This window comes from Schistocerca piceifrons, chromosome 11, assembly GCF_021461385.2.
Source record: "Schistocerca piceifrons isolate TAMUIC-IGC-003096 chromosome 11, iqSchPice1.1, whole genome shotgun sequence".
In the NCBI taxonomy this organism is placed as follows: domain Eukaryota; kingdom Metazoa; phylum Arthropoda; class Insecta; order Orthoptera; family Acrididae; genus Schistocerca; species Schistocerca piceifrons.
In genome coordinates this window covers 108,427,538-108,450,373 of record NC_060148.1, presented here as the reverse complement: position 1 = coordinate 108,450,373, position 22,836 = coordinate 108,427,538, and the positions used below count along the sequence as shown (strand labels likewise).

Genomic DNA, 22,836 nt, shown 5'->3' with positions numbered 1-22,836 from the left:
TGATATTCCTCCGATGGTTAAAGCGGAACTAGGACTAACACCGTCAGTGAAACAGTTTTCGGAGAAGACGTTGGGGCCTCTCTCTGTAATCGCCGTTTTTATGCCATTATGCTAGAATGTAATAACTCAGATTCCAAACAAAGTAGGTGCTGACAGGTGTGAATATTACCAAAATAGTATCAGTTTAATAAGTCATGGTGGCAAAATACTGATACGTAATATCTACAGAAGCTTGGAAAAACTGGACGTCGTTGACCTCGTAAAAGATGAGTTTGTGCTGCAGACAATTGTAAGGACGTGACAGTAGTGACCCTATGACTCCTCTTAGAAGATAAAATTAAACAAAGACAAACCTGTTTTTATAACGTTTGTAGACTTACGAACACTTGGCAATGATGACCGGAATATTTTTAGAGATTGTGAAGGCAGCAGGAGTAAAGAACAGGGAACGAATGGTTCTACGCCACTTGACCAGAACCCAGACAGCAGTTACAAGACTTGGAAGGGAAGGACATGAAAGGGACGCAGTGTTTGAGAAGTGACTGAGACAAGATTATAGCTTATCCCCGATGTTATTCGGTCTTTGCACTGGACACTCAGTAAAAGAAACCAAAGAAAAGTGTGGCGAAGGAATTAAAGTTCGTGGAGCAAAATGAATGTTTTGAGGACAAAACGGAATGGACAGTGTCGTGGAAGGAATATATCATCAAGCGATGCAGTGCAGCCGAATTATTTAGGCAATGCTGTGGAAATTAATTAGGAAACGACACTAAAATTAGAAGGGTTTTGCTATGTATTCATAACTGATGAGGAACAAGGTAGAGAGGACATAAATTGCAACCTGGTGTGGCCAAGAAAACTATCTCTGAAGAAGAGAGGTTTCAAATTCCAATATAAATTCAAGTTTTTGCAGGTCTTTTCTTGAAGGTATTTGTCTGGCACGTAGCTTTGTCTGGAAGTGAAATGCGCAGGATAACGTGTTGTCAGTAAGGGAATAGTAGGTTTCGGATTGCAGTGCTGCAGAGGAATGCTAAAGAGTTGATGGGTAGATGACGTAGCTAATAAAATACTGAAGAGAATTTGCGAGAAGAGAAATTCGTGGCACAACCTGACTAGAAGAATGCATCAGTTGATTCGGCACAGAGGGATCGCCAAGTTAGTAATGGAGGAAGTATACAAGGGGAGGGGGGGGGCAGCTGGACACTTGGTTTCGACCTATTTGTTGACTTGAAACGGTCGACAGAATTCGACTTGTAAATTAGTTGCGAATTTACAGCCGTACTCAGTGACGCTGTAAGGTACAGTTACCTGTTTGATGGCTCGCTTCAGAAATTGTTGTGGAACATAACAGTGCAGTGGTACTTCAAAGGTGATTAATCCGTCACTTATTCAGTATTCTATTTTGGCAAAGTAAATGTTGAGTATCAAGGCACATCCCTTGGACCTTATACAACCGCTCTCTCGACGAAAGATCCGTAGCTAAAGGCTGGAAAGTCGCACAGGTCACACCAGTATTCAAGAAAGGAAATGGAAGTAATGCCATGAACTACAGACCCATATCCCCCCCTGCGGGTCCGGTGATTAGAATAGAGCCGGCCGCGGTGGTCTCGCGGTTCTAGGCGCGCAGTCCGGAACCGCGCGACTGCTACGGTCGCAGGTTCGAATCCTGCCTCGGGCATGGATGTGTGTGATGTCCTTAGGTTAGTTAGGTTTAACTAGTTCTAAGTTCTAGGGTACTGATGACCTAAGATGTTAAGTCCCATAGTGCTCAGTGCCATTTGATTAGAATAGGCCCGCGGTATTCCTGCCTGTCGTAAGAGGCGACTAAAAGGAGTCCCTCCCCCTCACGGGGGTAGTTAGCGCCTGCGTCCGGAGACGGACGGTTCCACGACCTCTATTTGCGGTCATTTTGCTTTTTCACTTCTCGTTTCTTCCTACCTTTGGTTGGTTCCTTTCTTTGCTCTTCTCCACCTCACTGTCTTCCTTACTCTTTCCCCTGCAAAATCTCCCTGCCTTCTCCTTGCCTTCTTCTCCTTGCCTTCTTCTCCTTGCCTTCTTCTCCTTGCCTTCTTCTCCTTGCCTTCTTCTCCTTGCCTTCTTCTCCTTGCCTTCTTCTCTTCTCCTTGCCTTCTTCTCTTCTCCTTGCCTTCTTCTCTTCTCCTTGCCTTCTTCTCTTCTCCTTGCCTTCTTCTCTTCTCCTTGCCTTCTTCTCTTCTCCTTGCCTTCTTCTCTTCTCCTTGCCTTCTTCTCTTCTCCTTGCCTTCTTCTCTTCTCCTTGCCTTCTTCTCTTCTCCTTGCCTTCTTCTCTTCTCCTTGCCTTCTTCTCTTCTCCTTGCCTTCTTCTCTTCTCCTTGCCTTCTTCTCTTCTCCTTGCCTTCTTCTCTTCTCCTTGCCTTCTTCTCTTCTCCTTGCCTTCTTCTCTTCTCCTTGCCTTCTTCTCTTCTCCTTGCCTTCTTCTCTTCTCCTTGCCTTCTTCTCTTCTCCTTGCCTTCTTCTCTTCTCCTTGCCTTCTTCTCTTCTCCTTGCCTTCTTCTCTTCTCCTTGCCTTCTTCTCTTCTCCTTGCCTTCTTCTCTTCTCCTTGCCTTCTTCTCTTCTCCTTGCCTTCTTCTCTTCTTCCTTCCTCCCTGTGCGTGCCTGAAGACCGACCCACGCGTTCGCACGCGTAGCCGGTGACGGGGTAACGCGTAATTCCCCGCCCTGGGTAGACATGTAAGGCACGCGCGTACCCCCTGGTAAAGGCCAGGCCCGGGGAGGGGTGATTGCCTGAGCTGATACCTTCTGACCATGCCGATTGGTCCCTCCGTCTGTTTCTCGGGAGGTGTGACCTGAGGTGTAAACATTCACCTAAGGCCCTCTGAGAGGGTCCCCACAAGGAAGGAGCGCGCCATCGGAGACGCTGGCAATCATGGGGGATTCCTCCGCAATGGATTTCACTCCATCTCTCTCGACTTCTGCCCAAAAACGGAAACATGACCAGCCACCAGTGACAAAAGTACTACCGCCTGCCCCACAGTTCCTCGTCGTTTCTCGATCTGAGGACGAAAGGATTTTTCCTCTGTCAACCCTTTCGTTATCCAGAAGGGCGTAGATGCCATAGCCGGATCTATCAAATCTTGTACCAGGTTGCGTAACGGTACCTTATTACTAGAAACTGAGAGCGCCTTTCAGGCACAAAAACTGCTTCGGGCCACACTCCTGTACACGTTCCCTGTCCGGGTGGAGGCCCACCGAACTTTGAATTCGTCTCGTGGTGTAGTCTATACTAGCTCCCTCGACGGATTGACTGACGAGGAGATTCAATCTTTCCTCGCTGAGCAGGGCGTGACGGCTGTCCATAGGGTCATGAAAAAGTCCAACAATGACCTTGTACCGACCCGGACACTTTTCTTGACCTTCGATAGTGTTAAGCTGCCATCGCGCATCAAGGCGGGCTGCGAGGTTATTTCTGTTCGCCCCTTTGTCCCGACACCTACGCGCTGCTACCAGTGTCAGCGTTTCAATCACACTCGACAGTCTTGTTCCAATGCGGCTAAATGTGTCACTTGTGGCAGGGATGCCCGTGAGGGTGACTGTCCACCTCCGTCTCCTCGTTGTGTGAACTGTCAGGTGACCATGCCGCATCCTCCCGCGACTGTCCTGTCTATAAGGAAGAACGCTGTATCCAAGAAATTCGGGTCAAAGAGAAAGTGTCCACCTCGGCTGCTCGCAAGCTATTGGGCAGTAGGAAGCCCGCGCTGCTCCCAGCGGGGAAATACAGTACTGTCCTCGCCTCTCCTCGGACTACCAGGGAGGTGGCAACCCAGACATGCGATCTGACCTTCAGCACCACGGTCGTCCGTTCGGCCAGTGCTAAGATCGCGCGGTCGACGTCTCCTCTTCCTCCCATCACCCCACAGACACCAGCCCCTTCATCAGCTTCTGCTAAGACGAAGACCCAGAAGTGAAATGCACGGGCCTTCAAGAAGGAACCATCCCGTGCAGACTTCCTACGTACCTCGACCTCCCGGCCTTCGACCGGTACTTCCACCAAACGTCCTTCCAAGAAGGCTCATAGGAAGCACAGTTCTCCTTCTCCGCCACGGCGCATTTCTTCTCCTGCGCCACCCAGCGGTTGCCGCCCCAGGCCGTCATCCGTTTCGCCTGGCCGCACCGCTGGTAGCCGAACATCTGGCCGTTCACCGGCGGAGGAAGCTCCCCCTCCTGGCCATCCTCCCAAGATGGCCGATGAACCTATAGACCCAATGGACGATGACTGTCCACCTACTGATAGCGGCGGCAGTGCTCGCTCGAAGCCAGGCCCTCAGCGGCCTTCGAGGTGACCTTTCATCTTCCTTTTCTTCTTACGATGGCACTTATTCACTGGAATATTCGCAGCATTCGCTCCAACCGAGAGGACATGAAGTTGCTGCTCCGCTTGCACCGTCCGCTCGTCGTAGCCCTCCAGGAAACGAAGCTCCGCCCATGCGATCAAATTGCCTTGGCACACTACACCTCTGTGCGTTTTGACCTACCCCTTGTGGTAGGTATCCCAGCTCATGGAGGGGTTATGTTGCTGGTCCGGGATGATATTTACTACGATCCCATCACTTTGCACACCGGCCTGCAGGCAGTTGCCATCCGCATTACTCTCCCCACTTTTACATTTTCCATTTGTACCGTTTACACTCCATCGTCATCTGCCGTTACCAGAGCAGACATGATGCAACTTATTGCTCAGCTACCTGCACCATTTTTGTTAACTGGAGACTTCAATGCCCACCATCCCCTTTGGGGCTCTCCAGCATCCTGCCCGAGGGGCTCCCTGTTAGCAGACCTTTTCAACCAGCTCAATCTTGTCTGCCTCAATACTGGCGCCCCTACTTTTCTTTCGGACACATCTCACACCTATTCCCATTTAGACCTCTCTATATGTACTCCCCAACTTGCACGCCGGTTTGAGTGGTATGCACTTTTTGATACATATTCGAGCGACCACTTCCCGTGTGTTATCCATCTCCTGCAGCATACCCCCTCTCCGTGCTCCTCTAGTTGGACCATCTCCAAGGCAGACTGGGGGCGGGGCTCTTCTCTTCCAGGGCGACCTTTCAGGATCAAACCTTCACAAGCTGCGATCGTCAGGTCGCACACCTCACGGAAGTCATTCTCGCTGCTGCTGAATATTCCATCCCTCACCCTACTTCTTCTCCACGTCGCGTACCGGTCCCCTGGTGGACTGCAGCATGTAGAGACGCTTTACGTGCTTGTCGACGTGCTTGACGCACCTTTAAATGCCACCCTACAGTGGCGAATTGTATCAATTATAAACGATTACGTGCTCAGTGTCGTCGTATTATTAAAGAAAGCAAGAAAGCCAGCTGGGCTGCTTTCACAAGCACCTTCAGCAGTTTTACTCCTTCTGTTGTCTGGGGTAGCCTGCGCCAGCTATCTGGCACTAAGGTCCACTCACCAGTTTCTGGCTTGACGGTCGCGAATGACGTCCTTGTGGCCCCTGAGGATGTCTCCAATGCCTTCGGCCGCTTTTTCGCAGAGGTTTCGAGCTCCGCTCATTACCACCCTGCCTTCCTCCCCCGCAAACAGGCAGAGGAGGCTAGGCCACCTAACTTCCGCTCCTCGAATCGTGAAAGTTATAATGCCCCATTCACCATGCGGGAACTCGAAAACGCACCTGGCCGATCACGGTCCTCCGCTCCAGGGCCTGATTCTATTCATACTCAGATGCTGAAGAACCTTTCTCCTGCGGGTAAAGGTTTTCTTCTTCATACATACAATCGCATCTGGATTGAGGGACATGTTCCCGCATGCTGGCGCGAGTCTATTGTTGTCCCGATTCCTAAGCCGGGGAAGGACAAGCACTTGCCTTCCAGTTATCGACCTATCTCGCTTACCAGCTGTGTCTGTAAAGTGATGGAGCGAATGGTTAACTCTCGATTGGTTTGGCTGCTCGAGTCTCGACGCCTACTTACCAATGTACAATGTGGATTTCGTAGGCGCCTCTCTGCTGTTGACCATCTGGTTACCTTGTCGACCTTCATTATGAATAACTTCTTGCGGAAGCGCCCGACCGCGGCTGTGTTCTTTGATTTGGAGAAGGCTTACGACACCTGTTGGAGGGCGGGCAGTCTCAGCACCATGCATACATGGGGCCTTCGCGGTCGCCTCCATCTTTTTATTCGTTCCTTTTTAATGGATCGACAGTTCAGGGTACGTGTGGGTTCTGTCCTGTCAGACATCTTTCGCCAGGAGAATGGGGTGCCACAGGGCTGTTTTGAGCGTCGCTCTCTTCGCCATCGCGATCAATCCAATAATGGATTGCCTCCCAGCTGATGTATCAGGCTCCCTTTTCGTGGACGATTTTACCATCTATTGCAGCGCGCAGCGTACACGTGTCCTGGAGCGCTGTCTTCAGCGTTCTCTAGACCGTCTTTACTCCTGGAGTGTCGCCAATGGCTTCCGTTTTTCTGCCGAGAAGACGGTCTGTATTAACTTCTGGCGCTACAAAGAGTTTCTCCCACCGTCCTTACGACTCGGTCCCGTTGCTCTCCCAATCGAGGAGACAACCAAATTTTTAGGTCTTACATTTGACAGGAAACTTAGTTGGTCTCCATATGTGTCATATTTGGCTGCCCGTTGTACCCGTTCTTCAAATGTCCTCCGTGTTCTCAGTGGTATGTCGTGGGGAGCGGATCGAACCGTCCTACTTCGTCTATATCGGTCGATCGTCCGCTCCAAGCTGGATTATGGGAGCTTCGTATACTCCTCTGCACGGCCATCCATCTTACGCCGCCTCAACTCCATACAACATCGGGGTTTACGACTTGCGATCGGAGTTTTATACTAGTCCCGTAGAGAGTCTTCATCCTGACGCTGGCGAATTGCCACTCACCTACCGGCGCAATATACTGCTTTGTCGGTATGCCTGTCGGCTACTGTCAATGCCCGACCACCCGTCTTATCGTTCCTTTTTTGACGACTCTCTCGACCGTCAATACGGGTTGTATGTCTCTGCCCTGCTATCCCCTGGAGTTCGCTTTCGTCGCCTCCTTCAACACCTTAATTTTTCACTCCCTGCAACCTTTCGAGTGGGCGAGAGCCACACGCCACCTTGGCTCCAGGCTCAGGTCCGCGTTCACCTTGACCTCAGCTCGCTCCCAAAAGAGGTTACCCCCGGTTCGGTCTACCACTCCCGTTTTTTGGAACTTCGTTCGAAGTTCATCAATATGACCTTCATTTATACAGATGGCTCTAAGACCAATGACGGGGTCGGGTGTTCTTTTATTGTCGGGGCACAAAGTTTCAAATACCGGCTCCATGGCCATTGTTCGGTCTTCACAGCTGAGCTCTTTGCCCTCTACCAGGCTGTTCTTTACATCTGCCGCCACCGACATTCTGCTTATGTCATCTGCTCAGATTCCCTGAGCGCCATCCAGAGCCTCAGTGATCCGTATCCGGTTCACTCTTTCGTGCACCGGATCCAACGCTCTCTTCGGCAGCTGGTGGACGTCGGTTCTCCGGTTAGCTTTATGTGGGTCCCTGGCCATGTCGGTATCCCTGGGAACGAAGCTGCAGATGCCGCGGCAAGGCTGCGGTCCTCCAGCCTCGGACGGCTTCTTGTTGTGTCCCTTCATCAGATTGTAGCAGGGTTATTTGTCGGCGCATTTTATCGCTGTGGCATGCCGATTGGGCTGCACTTACAGACAACAAGCTTCGGGCCTTGAAACCTCTTCCCGCGGCTTGGACGTCCTCCTCCCGCCGATCTCGGCGGGAGGGCGGGAGGAGGTCGTTTTGGCCCGGTTACGCATTGGACACTGCCGGTTCAGCCATCGCCATCTGCTGACGGCTGCGCCGGCGCCGTTCTGACCATGTGGGCAATTGCTGATGGTCCGCCACATTTTAATGTCCTGTCCGGATTTTAACACACTGCGTCTAGATCTTAACCTGCCATGTACTTTAGATGCCATTTTAGCGGATGACCCACGAGCAGCTGCTGGTGTTCTTCGTTTTATCAATTTGACAAACCTCTCGAAGGACATTTGATGATGCTGTTTTTTAATCCTATGCTTGTCAGTCTGTCCTTTATCGTGTTTTCCCTTTTAGTTGTTGTTTTAAACTTGTGCCTCGCGGTGCATTCTTAACGTAGTCAGGGCGCTAATGTAACGACCATTGGTTGTGCGCCCTAAAACCACAAAAAAAGACCCATATCACTGGAATTGATTTGCAGTAGAATTTTGGAAATTACACCCTGTTCGACCATGAGTTACCTCAAGGGAAAAGATTTATTGACACACACATAACATGGATTGAGAAAAATTTTCTTGTTAAGCACAACTAGCTCTTTATTCACACGAAGTAATGAGCACTGTTGAAAGAGGATCTCAAATTGATCCCATATTTATAAATTTCGAGAAGGCTCTTGACGGTGGCCAAGCGACTGGTAATCAAACTGCCCACCCAGCGAGTACCTTCTCAGTTGCGCGACTGGATTCGTGGTTTCTTCTCAGAAAGGTCACAGTTCGTAGTAATTGAAGGAAAGTCGTGGAGTAAAACAGAAGGGACATCTATCTTGCTCCGAGCAAGTGTTCAAGGCCCTCTGTTCCTGATGTACGTAAATGTTTCAGGAGACAGTGCGAGCAGCCACTTTAGATTGTATACAAATGATGCTGTCGTTTACCGTCTGTTAAGGTCAGGAGAACATTGAAACCAAATGCAGAATGATTTGGAGACGATAACTTGTTGGTGAAAAGTGGCAACTGCTCCTAGGTAATGAAAAGTGTGAGGCCAAATAGAGAACAGACTGAAATTACCATTACAAACAACTTAAATTGGAAAGAACACAAAGACAATGTTGTGGGGAAGCCGAACCGAAAACTGTGTTTTATTCGCAGAACAGTTAGGTGCAACAGGTCTACTAAAGGGACTGCCTGCGCTACGCTTGTCCTGCCTTGCTCGGAGTGTTTGCTGTGCGGGAATGGACGCTGACCAGGTGCGACTGACTGAGGACATCGGGAGTGTCCAAAGAAGGGCAGCTCGTTTTGTTTTATTGCCAAATGTGGGGGAAAGTGTCACGGATATGATACGCGAGTTGGGATGGCAAGAAGTAAAAGGAGATTTCGTTGCGGCGAGAGCTTTCGACGACATTTGTCACGAGGTTTGTCTCGCGAATGCGAGAATATTCTGCCGACCCTCACTTACACGGAGAGAAATGATCAGGGTAGTGAGACAAGTTGTCGTGGGACGTTTTGAAGTGTCCGCCGTTCTCGCGCGCTGTTGGGAAGTGGAACGGGAAAGAGTTAGTCGGAGGGTAATTCGATGAACCCTCTGCCAGGCTCTTAAGAGCGAATTGCGTGATACTCATGTAGATGGAGGAAATGTGGTGTGGCTTAAACTAGATGAATACTTCAGCTGGATAACTTAGTTTTATATTGGATGATGAAATACACGTAAGTTTTTGCTACGAAACATCTTTCTTGGTGCCACAACGCACACAAACTGATTCCGCCATAAGACGAGAAGCTCATATATATGCCACAGTAGGTGATGCAACGTGCTTTTAAGCGCAGTTGGACCTCTATTATATCGCTGACTTGTACCGGTAATATAATTTTTCGTTACCACTCACGAATGATACCGTCTCTCGTTTATTTACGCTTAAAATTCTGAATACGTACGCAAATATTGTTGTACTTATAGTTCATCAAAATATGGCTTCGATCTTCACGCCTTCTTTCTTTTGTCGTGTAAATTTTGCGAACTGCAAACAGACAAGGTAACTGGCGAGTCAGACGCATAATTTGTCTCCTTATTTAAGTTTCAAAAAGCTATTTCTCTTTATCTTTTCCTATTATGAAAATTAGTATTGAATATCTCTTTACACCTATCGCGTGTACAAATTATTTCCTCTTTTTACTTCTCTGCGTAAAAATATCCAAATGATCATTACCGCCTAGGTAGACGTGAATCATGCAAATTGTATCTGTGGACAGTTACACTCTAATGTGGCCAAAAGAGAATTACTATCATCTTTTTTCTGTGTGGCTCAAGGTTAATAATGGAGGAATCCTATTTACTTAAATGAGAATGAGTCAGCTTACTTATTAATCACATCCTTATTTGATGTTTATTATAGTCACAGCAGTTTATCGTCGCCTATTAACGAGTATCAGGAAAGCTGAATACTCAGACCAACAGCGATGGTGAATAATCACGAAAAGTGCGAGGAGAAACCGCAGGCGCGTCCTGTGCGGCCGTGGCCTAGCAGGTCGGGCAGGGCCTGCTGCACGGCGCGTTCTCTCACAGCACAGCACGGCGAGGCGCGGAGGTGCGGAGGGGCTGCTGCTGGGAGAGAAGCCGCGACCCCTTACGTCGGCGCAGTGCAGTCAGGACTCAGCAGCCGACACGGCTGTCCCAAAACGTGTGCAGTCGTCACCCAGGAGGTCTCGAAAGAAGTATAAAACTGAGTGTGGCAGTGTCTGTTCTCACAGTATGAGATGCAATAGTCAGCCTTGACGTGGCGAATGGCGCTGTTTTCATAAGTTCGTGCAAATCTTTACGATCGTATCCCGTCTACAAGTAATTCCTGTATTGTCAGGAAAAGAGATGGACGGTGCAAAGCATAGTTTGCGTTAAACTGCAAAGCAGGGTCTCGGGTATTAAAACAGGTCCTTACGATCTCTCGTGTCGTTACTGAACAAGGCTGAGCGGAGGTAGGAGCAAGCAGAGGACGGAGTTGTTTATTCGGAACGCGGCGTTCTGTCGGGGGAAGCGTTGCGTGTGCTCGCTACGTGGAACAAAATAAGACTACACGAAGCGCGAAGGTCGCGGCTTGCAGTGTTCGTTGCTGGCGGTAGGGCGAGGGGGAGGGGACGTGACGTCAGAGCGGCTGCCCCGCCCCGCCACTCGCTTTCCTACGGCAGGGTGAGGGGGGGGGGGGGGAGCAGCGGCAGGTGGGAGGGAGCCTCCCTCTGTCCTGGAGACGGGAGGCTGGACTGGACTGGAGTGGGACACGGGAGCACGTTTTCGTAAGACGCTACGCAAAAATCGAAAAGTTTGCAATGAAAAATGGGCTCGCTATAATTTTATGTTTGGTGCGTATGAAATGTTCCTCCGTATGAAATTTAGATGGCAGTGAAACATGGACGATAACTAGTTTGGACAAGAAGAGAATAGCTTTCGAAATGTGGTGCTAAAGAAGAAAGCTGAAGATTAGATGGGTAGATCATATAACCAATGAGGAGGTATTGAATAAGATTGGGGAGAAGTTTGTGGCACAACTTGACTAGAAGAAGGGATCGGTTGGTGGGACATGTTTAACCTAACCTAACCCTGAGGCATCAGGGGATCTTAAATTTGGTATTGGAGGGCAGTGTGGAGGGTAAAAATCGTAGAGGGAGACCAAGAGATGAATACACTAAGCAGATTCAGAAGGATGTAGGTTGCAGTAAGTACTGGGAGATGAAGAAGCTTGCACAGGACACAGTAGCATGGAGAGCTCCATCAAACCAGTCTTAGGACTGAAGACCACAACAACAACAATGAAATTTAGTTAACAATTTGAATCTTTGTTTAGACTTGTTAGGCGGTCTCGATCTCGAGAAAAATGGATCCTGCGTAGCGCGTTCGTTCCCTATCTCTCGCCCGCGGGAATGAAATATTTTTTAGAACGTGCCTGATATCTGATAAACCGCTACAGACACGGAAACGAAGTATTGGCGAATGATGGCACACAAGGAGGAGACTCCTTTACCAGTTCGTAAACACATCGAACTTTATCTGTGGCGATATATCTGAAGTTGTACTTTCTATTTTAGTTAATAGATTCCAACGACTGTAAATCTGTAAGAGTTATCGCAGCTAGTGAAAGAAGAATTTCCTAATATGAAAATAAACAGAAAATTTCTTCTCTTATACCACGGGGCCCCGAGCTGAGTCCTGGCATTGCTTCCACTTACTTATGCCAGGCTCCTGACTTATCTTTCCTATCTGGCCACCCTCGGCCAGCTCTTGTTCTTTTCCGACCCTGACGCTATTAGGTTTCGAGGGCTAGGGGTCTTTCATTTTCCAACCTATACTTCTCATGCAGCGTCTGACCCGGAGCGGACGGCTGCAAAAGGCGTCTGTATCCCATGTTAGGGGCGGCCTCCAGAACTGCAGAAAGCAATGGAATACCACCGCAGATTATCTTCCCTGCATAATGCAGTCTCCATTTTATGCAAAAAAAGGCTTCCTCTCACGTTAAATCAGTGTCGGGAGGTAAAATAGCCCCCCATTCGGATATCAGGGGGGGACAACTTGAAAGGAGGCAAAAAATCAAAACGAGAATTGGTACGTGGAATGTCAGAACTCTGCTACAAGCAGGAAAACTAGAAAACCTTAAAAGAGAGATAGAAAAGAATCATATGGATCTCGTAGGAGTTGCTGAGGTAAGATGGAATAGACATGGAGAGTTGCAGTCAGATGAATATGTATTCTACTACTCAGGAGGAGAAGTAAAAGGAATTAATGCAGTAGGAATGATTATGACAAAGGAATTGGCTAAATGTGTGGAATATGTAGACTATGCAAATGACCAGGTTATTGGTGTAAGGCTGAAATGAGCACAAAAAGATTTACTAATTGTCCAGGTGTATATGCCAACTTCAGAACATGATGACCAAATTGTAGAGGAAACGTACAATGTAATAGGGAGAATAATGGACGAAAATAAAAAATGCTGCAAAATAGTAATGGGAGACTGGAAAGAGGGAAACATAGTAGGCAGTCATGGTCTTGGAAAGAGAGATGACAGAGGTGAATGGTTAATTGACTTCTGCAGGGAAAGGCAGCTGATAGCAGCAAACACATGGTTCAAGAACCATAAGGGGAGGCTCTACACTTGGAAATCACCAGGGGATAAATATAGAAACGAAATCGATTTTATACTGGTAGAAGAAAGATACAGGAATGGAATCAAGAAGGTGCACACATTACCAGGTGCAGATATTAATAGTGACCTCAATTATGGCAGAAATAGAAATAAGAATGGAAAAACTGAAAAAGGCGACAGTGGTGAAGAAGTGGGATCTAGAGAAGATAAGGTCCAACAAAGAACAAATTACAGAAACGCTGTCTCGGGACTTCCTAAACACATTACGAGACAAAGAAGCACCTGATAATGCCAACGAGTACTGGAATATGCTGAAAGAAGGAATCATTAAAGCAGGACAGCAAAATATAGGATATGTAAAAGGGAAAAGGTCAAAAAAACCAAGGGTCACACAAGAAATGATTTCCATGATGGAGGAGAGAAGAAAATTGAAGAACAAGAACACTGAAGATGCAAGAAAGATTTACCGAAGGTTAAATAACGAACTGCGAAGAGAAACAGAGCAGGCTAGGAAAAAATGGCTAAAAGAGGAATGTGATGAAATTGAAGAACTGGACAGGAAGGGAAGATAAAACTTACAACAGAGTAAAGACTATGACATGGGAACAGAGCAGGAAGTGCTACTATGGAAATTTTGAGTAAAGACGAAGAGGTAGTGTACAAAGATCGTGTCGATGTCCTCCAGAGATGGGAAGAATATATAAAAGAGCTATATGACACAAATAGCAAACCAGAAACTTGAATCACACAACAGTATAAGTGATGAATAGAAAGGACCGACCATCATAATGGAAGAAGTAAAGTCTGACATTGCTGCAATGAAAAATGGCAAAGCAGTAGGTACAGATACAATACCGGGAGAAACGCTAAAATGCTTGAACCACAATGGAATAAGAGAAATATTGAGGTTATGTAATAAAATATGACAGTGATGAATGGCCTGAGGACTTTTTGACAACAGTAATGATTCCATTACCGAAAAAACAAGGAACCAAGAAATGCAGCGAGCACAGGACAATCAGCCTCATTTCACATGCAGCCAAAGTGATGTTAAGAATAATTAATGAAAGACTTGAAAAAGTAATAGAGGAGAATCTTGGCGAGGAGCAGTTTGGCTTTAGACGGAATACGAGCACCAGAGATGCAATAGGGCTCCTACGAATCTTGGGAGAAAGGTTTATTGAAAAAGGAAGAGACCTATATATGTACTTCATCGATTTAGAAAAGGCATTTGACAATGTGGTTTGGGACAAGCTGGCGACTATTATGAGGGAAAAGAGTGGACTGGAAAACCAGAAGACTTATAAACTCATTGTACCTTAATCAAAAAGTTTCAGTTAAAGTGAGAGGAGAAAGTACAAACTGGATCAGACTAGGGAAAGGAGTAAGACAAGGATGCTGTTTATCACCTACTCTTTTCAACCTGTACTTGGAAAATATGATTGACCAATGCTCATTAGATGACGAAGGAGTAGAAATTGGAGGAAGAAGAGTAGGGTGCTTGAGATTTGCTGATGACATGGTCCTTCTAGCCTCAGGGGAAAAAGAATTACAGGATTTGGTGGACACCATTGCAACTAACGTAAAAAAATATGGAATGAAAATTAACACAAATAAAAAAGTATTGGCAATAGGAGGAAATAAGGAAATAAAAATTGTGCTGAATGGAGGAACAATAAAACAGATGCAAAATTTTAAGTATCTTGGAAGCAGGATAGACACCGACTGGAAGAGCACCACAGAAATTAAGGATAGCAATGGCAAAAGAGGCGTTTTATAAGAAAAGGAGCATCTTCTGCAGCGGTCTGGACAGAGAACTCAGAAAGAGACTCATAAAATGTCTTGTATGGAGTGTTCTTCTATATGGCGCTGAAACATGGACTATGAGGAAAAAAGACAGAGAAAGGCTGGAGGCTTTTGAGATCTGGACGTGGCGGAAGATGGAAAGAATAAGTTGGATGGACAGAGTAAAAAATGAAGACTTACTGAGAAGAGTGGGAGAGAAAAGGCAGTTACTAGATGTAATAAAGAGAAGAAAAAGAAATTGGATTGGGCATATATTAAGAAACAATGACGGACTGATAAAAACAGTTTTAGAAGGTTATGTAGAAGGGAAAAGGAAGCGAGGAAGGAAGAGATTCCAGATACTGGCAGACATGATGGACGGTAAAACATACAGCAGCCTTAAGAAGGAAGCAATGAATCGCAGAAAATGGAGAGGCAAAGGACCTGCTAATATAGCAGATAACTGATGATGATGATGATGATGCTAAAGTGCGCGTCATTTACGATGGCGGCCGAGTTTAGGTTCGTTCTGCGCATCTGACGTCACAAGTCAGCCAATGAACAGAGCGACGCTGCCAGAGTTCGACTGCAGTGCAGAGCACGGACGAGTGTCTTCAGTTTCAGAAATGTTCAGTCATTAATAAAGTAATTGAACAAAAGCAATGTCTTGATAGCAGACTTTCTATAAAAGAAAGTTTGGAAAAAGCATTCTTTACACCAATTGCTTCATATTCTATTAATTAATTAAACCAAGCAAGCAATAAGCCTCCTAATTCAGGCAATAGCAAGGAAATTCTCACTAACCGCTTTTTCACAATAAAGAACAGCAGTAATTATTTCCTATTGTTCAAAATGGTTCAAATGGCTCTGAGCACTATGGGTCTTAACTTCTGAGGTCATCAGTCCCATAGAACTTAGAACTACTTAAACCTAACTAACCTAAGGACATCACACACATCCATGCCTGAGGCAGGATTCGAACCTGCGACCGTAGCGGTCACGCGGTTCCAGGCTGTAGCGCCTATAACCGCTCGGCCACCACGGCCGGCTATTTCCTATTGTACTTCGACGAAACGTGTGTAATTCATAGTCATACCAACAGTGTTTGTCGGTATTTTGCGTCCTAGTTTAAAGTCCTCCAGGAATTACGTTGAATGACGAGCTGCGTTAGCATAGTGGTGAAGGTGCTTGGCTGCTAAGCAAAAGGTTATGAGTTCAAACATTGTGTGGTGTTTATTATTTTCTTTATTTAAAAACAATATCGAAGTGTCTTCATGAATTTCATTCGTTTGAATGTAATTATTTGAAATTTCTAGTGGCAACTAAAATCGACCATACAGAAAGTATACGCTGTGGACTTTCACCTCTGCAAACTCTTCAAAATTTCGTGCAATGGTTTACTACACTTAATGCTGCGCAATAACTGCGTTGAACATCGAAACAAAATTGTCATTTATGGGAGGAAGGTATCAGTGAAGATATGTTAAAATCAAATTTTTGGGCCAAGTACTTTTTGTGAAATCGAATAAGTTTGTCGAAGCAGTCGAAAGACCATGTGTCTGCACAGGGCGAGCAGTGCAGTGATGACAAAATCGCGCACGGCGCGGAATGCGGGGAGCACGTGTCTGCAGCAGCGAAAGGCTTAATGCGGCCGTGGTGGCTTTACTTCGTGAAGTGCGCGCTCCCCCCTAAACGTAAGTATGCCAACTATACTATAGTATGGCGCTGCTTCTCTTGGCGTGTACAACTGGCAAGGCAGCAATCTCCCGCGTCTGGGCGGGCGTGCGCGAGCCGCCAAGATAAAAGAATTGAACTATAGGACTTTCTCATGGTCCATTCGCGTTCAGGGGTGTGTGAAGAATCATTAAAGTGCCTCTGTGTGTGTGCAGTAATCAGTCTAAACTGTCTTCGTGATCTGTGCGAGAGCAATACTAGTGGAGTTGTGATGTATTCGCAGAGTCAGGATTTGACGGTGGCTCTACAGACTTTCTAAATGTGGTTTTATGGAATATTGTCTCCTCCAGAAATAACCTGCACTCAGTGCAGTACTCAGCTCCTCGAAAAGCATGCAGAGTGGCAAATTTTTTGGGCTGATGTAACAATTGCGGCATTCCAATAAACCTTGAAAACAAGTCAGTGGATTCACTCACCCAGACTCAGTATAGAAACATTCCTATAATGCATATAATGTCTAATAATCTGCACGAAACACGCCGCGCCGTGTTTGTGTACGAAATAAAATTTTCACATGCGAATATCTCCTAAAATAAATCACTCACAAATCTCAAGCTCTCACAAAATATTCAGTACTGTAGTCGCCCTTTGTCAACGAGAAGAGAATCAGTAAAACGCGCAAATTTCTTTAATTTGGGATAAATTTGATCAGCGCGATTTAACATAGGCGTTTACCTGAAGATGGTTCCCGAACAACTTAATCGACTCCTAGATCGGAGGCACAAAGCCATACTCGTACGCACGGGATATGCTTAATTCCTATTGGCTAATATATTAAACAGTCAATCAGATCATTTCGAGCACTTGCAAAATTCAGGTATTTTCACAGCCAATCAGTTTACTGCAGGTAATTTAGACGAGAAATCACGTAATTCCGAAACTAAATAAAATTTAATGAACACAAAATTAGATTCCATTCCGCAACATACATTACTTAAAAATTTAATACTCAACGCCCCTTCTGGCTGCCTTTTACAAAATCAACCTAAGTCGGGCATACGCCACAAATTCCACTATTGTACAAGAAACTTTCTCACACATAAATTTACTTAATTTCCATAAAATTTCAACGAATGTCCTAAAACCCTCCAAAACACTTAAATAACCAAAACACGACGAAATAATTATTTTCCAAAGTACTTTTTATTTAGTCAGAAATCTGTGGTAATGAAATTCCAGACAATTAGATCTTATGGACCTGTACTTCTGGTTTTAGTTTCAATTGATGCTATAGATGAATCCATCACAGTCGTCCCTTAGGTAAAAAATTATCTCCGAAAGTACTGAAGTTATTCACTTGAATTCAGCTGTGCCAGCGTGAGAACCAAAATTGTGCTATCCTCCCAGCTCCGTGGTAAGCTACGCTTTCGATGTAAGATGACAATTCGTAATAATTGGCTACATTGCAAACCCAGAGAGTGGTTGAAAAAGTGTTCATATAGCTGACATGGCCAGTTTCGTCTGGTTGTTTCGTTCAACTGATAAAACTGACAGAGTGAGTAAACAGTTGATCAGCCACTCACGTCTTGCTGCATCAGTGACCTGCCCGTCATCCGTGTACTGCTTGCCTTGGAGTGCATCCTTTGTTGGACCAGACAGACGGAAGTCGGAAGGTGCGAGATGCGGGTTGTTCAGCTCTGAGTGATCCACCGGTCACCTTGAAGGAGAGCACGTCCCCACATCGCAGGAGTCACAGCCGTCTGCAGCTGACCGACACGCGGGGGTCGGCCAGATATGCACAACCCTGCTGCGACGATGGCGCTGCTAGGCTAGGCGTTGATCACCAATAAGCTCTGCTGACGATGACAGACACCTCGCACTACGACTCGCGGTGCTTCTGTTCACTGCCAAATCTCCTCAGACATTCTGCAAGCGGGTATGAACATCTGATGCTCTGGATTTCGTCCGAAAGAAACTCGTGACAGCTCTCTGCTTGGGTCGCACCCCCTTTATGGACGCCATTTTGGAGGCTACATACGGTGCTGTCAGCTGTTGGAATTTCATGAAGCTGTAGGGGCTGAAGTGGGAATATTCCACGATGTCTCACAAATTTCGCATTTTTCCAACAGAGTGGCCGAGAAAAAAGTGTAGCGTTGCAGATCGAACGCCCCCGTAATTTTATAGGTAGCTCAGTTGGACGATGATTGTGCTTATGTATTTTAATCTGGGTCCTTGTTGTTGATGTGGCTAGATTCTTCACAATGCCTGTCTTCTTCTCAGCATCTGGTAGCAAGAAATGCGTGTTTGAGAATAGCTCTTCCTTAGACTTCTCCCCGAGGTCACTGGAAATTTGTTTAATATCGTTCTCGGCCGAAAACACTAACATCTTATTGCTATCTGAGCTGCACAGTGAAGTCGCTACCACAGCCAGGACAGACACACAGCCAAACCAGTTACAGAAGTACTGGCCTGCACGTCAACTGGTTCCGAAAATGACGAAGAGATTAAGGAAATGCTTTTAGAGAGAAAAGAAATTGGTCAGATCGTTAAGCGAGATGAAAACTTGTGATGGGGCACTCGAAATCGATAGGCAGAATACGAAGTGGAAGAAAAGTTGGGGGAGAAAAGAACTGAAGTAAGGGAATGAAAGGGGAAAGCTGCCTGGCAGAATTTTGCACAGAGCACGATTTAACCACTGCTAACAGTTGGTTTGAATCATGAAAGACAATTGCGTACATGACAGGAGTCAGAATGCACCTCACTATTTGAGACATACTATATAGCCCTAATATTTACTATTACTTAACAAATGAAAATGTGCTTGGATCGAACCTTCTTCTCTCATAATGACTCTGGAAGTTGCTAATGTCCATTCCAATCAGCTGGAAATTTATTTACTGAACCAGAGATTACGAGTTGAAATTTTCATTTTAATCAACAACGTGGAAAGAAGTCCTCTCTTAAGAAAAACTAAGAAAGACATTGTTACCTAACAATCTATCCGGAATATGATATATTGTCTTAGAAATATTGGACCATAGTTGGCTGTCTATTCAGAAAATACTGTCTGAAAAACTAGTTTCGTCGATTATTGGACTATTTCTGGACCGGTTGGTTGATAAAGACCAGATGCCATGAGATATGTGGAATTACAGTGGAAGGCCCCATCACATCGAAAACGCCTGTGAGGGCTGGAAGAAAATGATCTATTAATATCAAAAGCTCAGTCAAATGTTTTCTCATTAATAAAAAAACCTTAGAGGGCGTCGAGTGCTTTCGCTGATTAATTTTTAATTCGGATGGGAAAAGAATAAAGTCTGCAATTCATACTGATGTAAAGATTCCAAATTGATGGCACCGTGAAATCGTTTGACTTGTGTGACCCACACACGGAAATTACACTGTAGAAGGAAACTTCACCATTGGAAATTATATAAATATTGAAAAGTAGTTTAATGCACGTCGTACTCATTGGAAAGCTTGTAAACAACTTTAATGATGGACGAAATGAGACCACTTCCTCATGGTTTTCCTGGGAAAAGACACACCGACAGCTAAATACCTGTTGCAATTTGTGGAACATCTGGTAATGAAGACCGGTAGGGCTACCTTAAAGGTCATGACTCTTCTAGGGCACCATCACGGCACTCCTATTGAGACAGACTCTATGAAGAAAAACCTGTGTGGGTGGACAGCAAACAGAAAACCGGTGCAGAAGACACAAATGACAAGCAGCCACATCCACCCATTCACCCTCTGTCTGAAGACCTGCCGCAGACACACTGCACGGTGTGTGGTCGAACCACTGTCCTCCCGAATGTGAGCCCAGTGTGTCTCACCGCCGCGCCCTGCATATCCAGTCCACTACTTGCATTTCACACACGTTTCTCTGTCAGTTACATGGCGCAGACACGTACAAAGATTGTGTCTCCAAAATATGCTGAAGGTGATCGGGACCATGACTCTGTCTACTAATAATTCAGACACGATCCCGCTCAGTATCTTGGAAAATTTGTGATTACTTAGAAAACCGTTCGAGTGAAAGAATCTGCGAAAGCTCAGTGTAAACTACAGTCGGATTGAGAGTGTCACAATAAAGTAGAATACTACACCACTGATCTCAGGATACATTAAAGATTTATAAGACAATGACGTCTGTTTCTTAGACGAGGAACATGTCAATGCTCGAAGACTATATGGAAATGTAAACGTCTTTACAGCTTTTACCACTTCGTTTATTGACATGCAGCACCACTTGGATGTAGGAAAATACGGTAACAATACCTGTAAACAACAGTAAAAAGTCGTTCATTATGCGATTACAACGCCAGTGTCCAAAGTTTTGAGCCTATAACATTGAGTGCATACTTGGTATGGGGAGGCGAAGAAAACCACAAAGCGACATAAAACGGAAGCAAATGTACAACTAACGAGGGATGGTAAAGGAAGACTTGGGTTGGTCGGGTGGCTTCCAGAAGCCTGCAGTGTACGTGTTGGCCTGCGATCCTGCGCTGACCTCCGGCGCTACGCTCTGTGCAGCACTGCCTCGGCGTCTCCATCCACGTCGAGCTGACGCGACAGAAGCCTTCGGACGAATTCTTAGTCACTCTGTTAGCACCGCAACGATGCGGCAGACGTCTTACACTGGTGGAATGGAGATGCTGATTCGGCACGTTTCGAAAAAAGTGGACGCCATTCTCGCGAAACCCACTTGTCTGAATTTAGGAAACCAGTTTACACTGTAGGGTGTGGAGCTACTTCACTGACTCCGTCGTTCGCCCCTCATACGACCAGGAGAGTCAAGAGTGATGTCGGAGCTGTGATAGAGCTTACTTTGGTTTAGCCATGACGTATCTGCCATCTAATAAGTATCCGAACGTTCTGTGGGGCAAAGATGCTATACAAACATGTCCACGCCAAAAGGAGGTACACATATATATTTGTGCGAAAGTTCCACAACACACGTTCAGGAAATGGAGGCAACGAGTTTAATTCCTAAACTGCTCAACCTGGAAATACCTGGGTACACCATAGCTTGCAACATTCGGATAAAATGGTGACATGATTTATGATTGTATTATGCAGCATTCTTTACCACTGACGTGGGCGCTGCATCTTTTTCTTAAGAAAGAAGACGCAGATATCAGTCTCTTAAAAGGAGAGTTAAACATACCAATGAATTTAGGCTTTTACAGTGGTTCAAAACTGTTCAGATGGCTCTGAGGACTATGGGACTTAACATCGGAGGTCATCAGTCCAGTAGAACTACTTAAAACTAACTAACCTAAGGACATCATACACATCGATGCCCGAGGCAGGATTCTAACCTGCAACCGTAGCAGGCGCACGGTTCCGGATTCAAGCGAGTAGAACCGCTCGGCCACCATGGTCGGTCAAGTTTAATTGTGCCTACCCTGAGACATTCACCGAGGAAACTGATTTCTGCATTACATGTACATTGCTTCTGATGTGTCACGGATCTGAGGAATCTGAGATAAGGAGGAAGAAAATTTTTCTCAGAGGTGCCACGAGCTTGGATTTAAATATAAGTCCTGTAACTTTAGTGCTGAAAGAAGTTTGTTGCTTTGCCATTTTTTTGCTATGACATATATAAACCATCTTTTGACTGAGAACGATAACATTTTTAGAAGGTGAAAGCAGTCTATCATAGTACCATGCTGGTAGTTACAAACCTTAGGTGATCACGAAGCAGTACGGGCCCTTGTCATTTTAAGGAAACTGGTGACATTGCAATTGATTTAGGGTGGACAACGCTTTCACAGCTGCTGTTTCATACACGTATGCATGCGCCTCGTACAAGTGTTGAGGGTGCAGTGTGAGGGCTGCTCAGTGGTACTGTGTTTCAGGACCACCCACCATGTCGGCAGTTACGGAGGTTCAGAACACCACAACCGAGGCCCTGGCCGCCCTGCTAGACGGGGGTGAAGGCGCCCTGGTGACGCTGGTGGCGGGCGAGACGAGGGTGGCAGCCCACAGGGCCGTGTTGGCAGCCGCGAGCCCAGTGTTCGAAGCGATGTTCGCGCACGACATGCTGGAGGCCAGCTGCGGCCAGGTGAGCATCGACGACGTGGAGGGCCCGGTGCTGAGGCTCCTGGTGGCCTACACGTATACCCTGCGGGCCCCCCAGCTGCCCGACACGGCCCCCCAGCTGCTGGCGGTGGCCGATAAGTACGGCTTGTCGGCCCTGAAGGTTGCCTGCGAGCGGCAGCTGATCTCGCAGTTGGCCGTCGAGACCGCAGCGGCGACGGCCGTCACGGCAGTGAGGCACTCGTGCCCGGACGCCACGAGGGCTGCCGTCGCCTTCATAAAGGACCACCCGCAGGTGATGGCCACGCGGGGCTGGGTGGACGCTGTGCTCGAGTATCCACAAGAAGTCAACGAAGTCATCCGTCAACTCCGTGAGCCACCAGCAGAAGCCAGGTAAGCACGAATCCCTTTTTGGCAGTGCTAGTGTGAATTTGACGTCGTCCTTACTTTGTTCATCATGGGTTTCTTT

At 46.5% G+C, this 22,836-nt stretch overlaps 1 protein-coding gene across 2 annotated transcripts in view; it reads left to right on the top strand.

Moving 5' to 3' along the window:
* LOC124719976 (TD and POZ domain-containing protein 1-like) overlaps positions 1-22,836 on the top strand; it is a 73,053-nt gene that overhangs the window by 38,193 nt on the left and 12,024 nt on the right. For both annotated transcript variants that reach the window (XM_047245199.1, XM_047245200.1), the window contains exon 2: positions 22,187-22,760. In XM_047245199.1, the coding sequence (XP_047101155.1) occupies positions 22,198-22,760 (563 nt within the window). In that variant the 5' untranslated portion in view covers positions 22,187-22,197. The remainder of the gene's footprint in view (positions 1-22,186; positions 22,761-22,836) is intronic.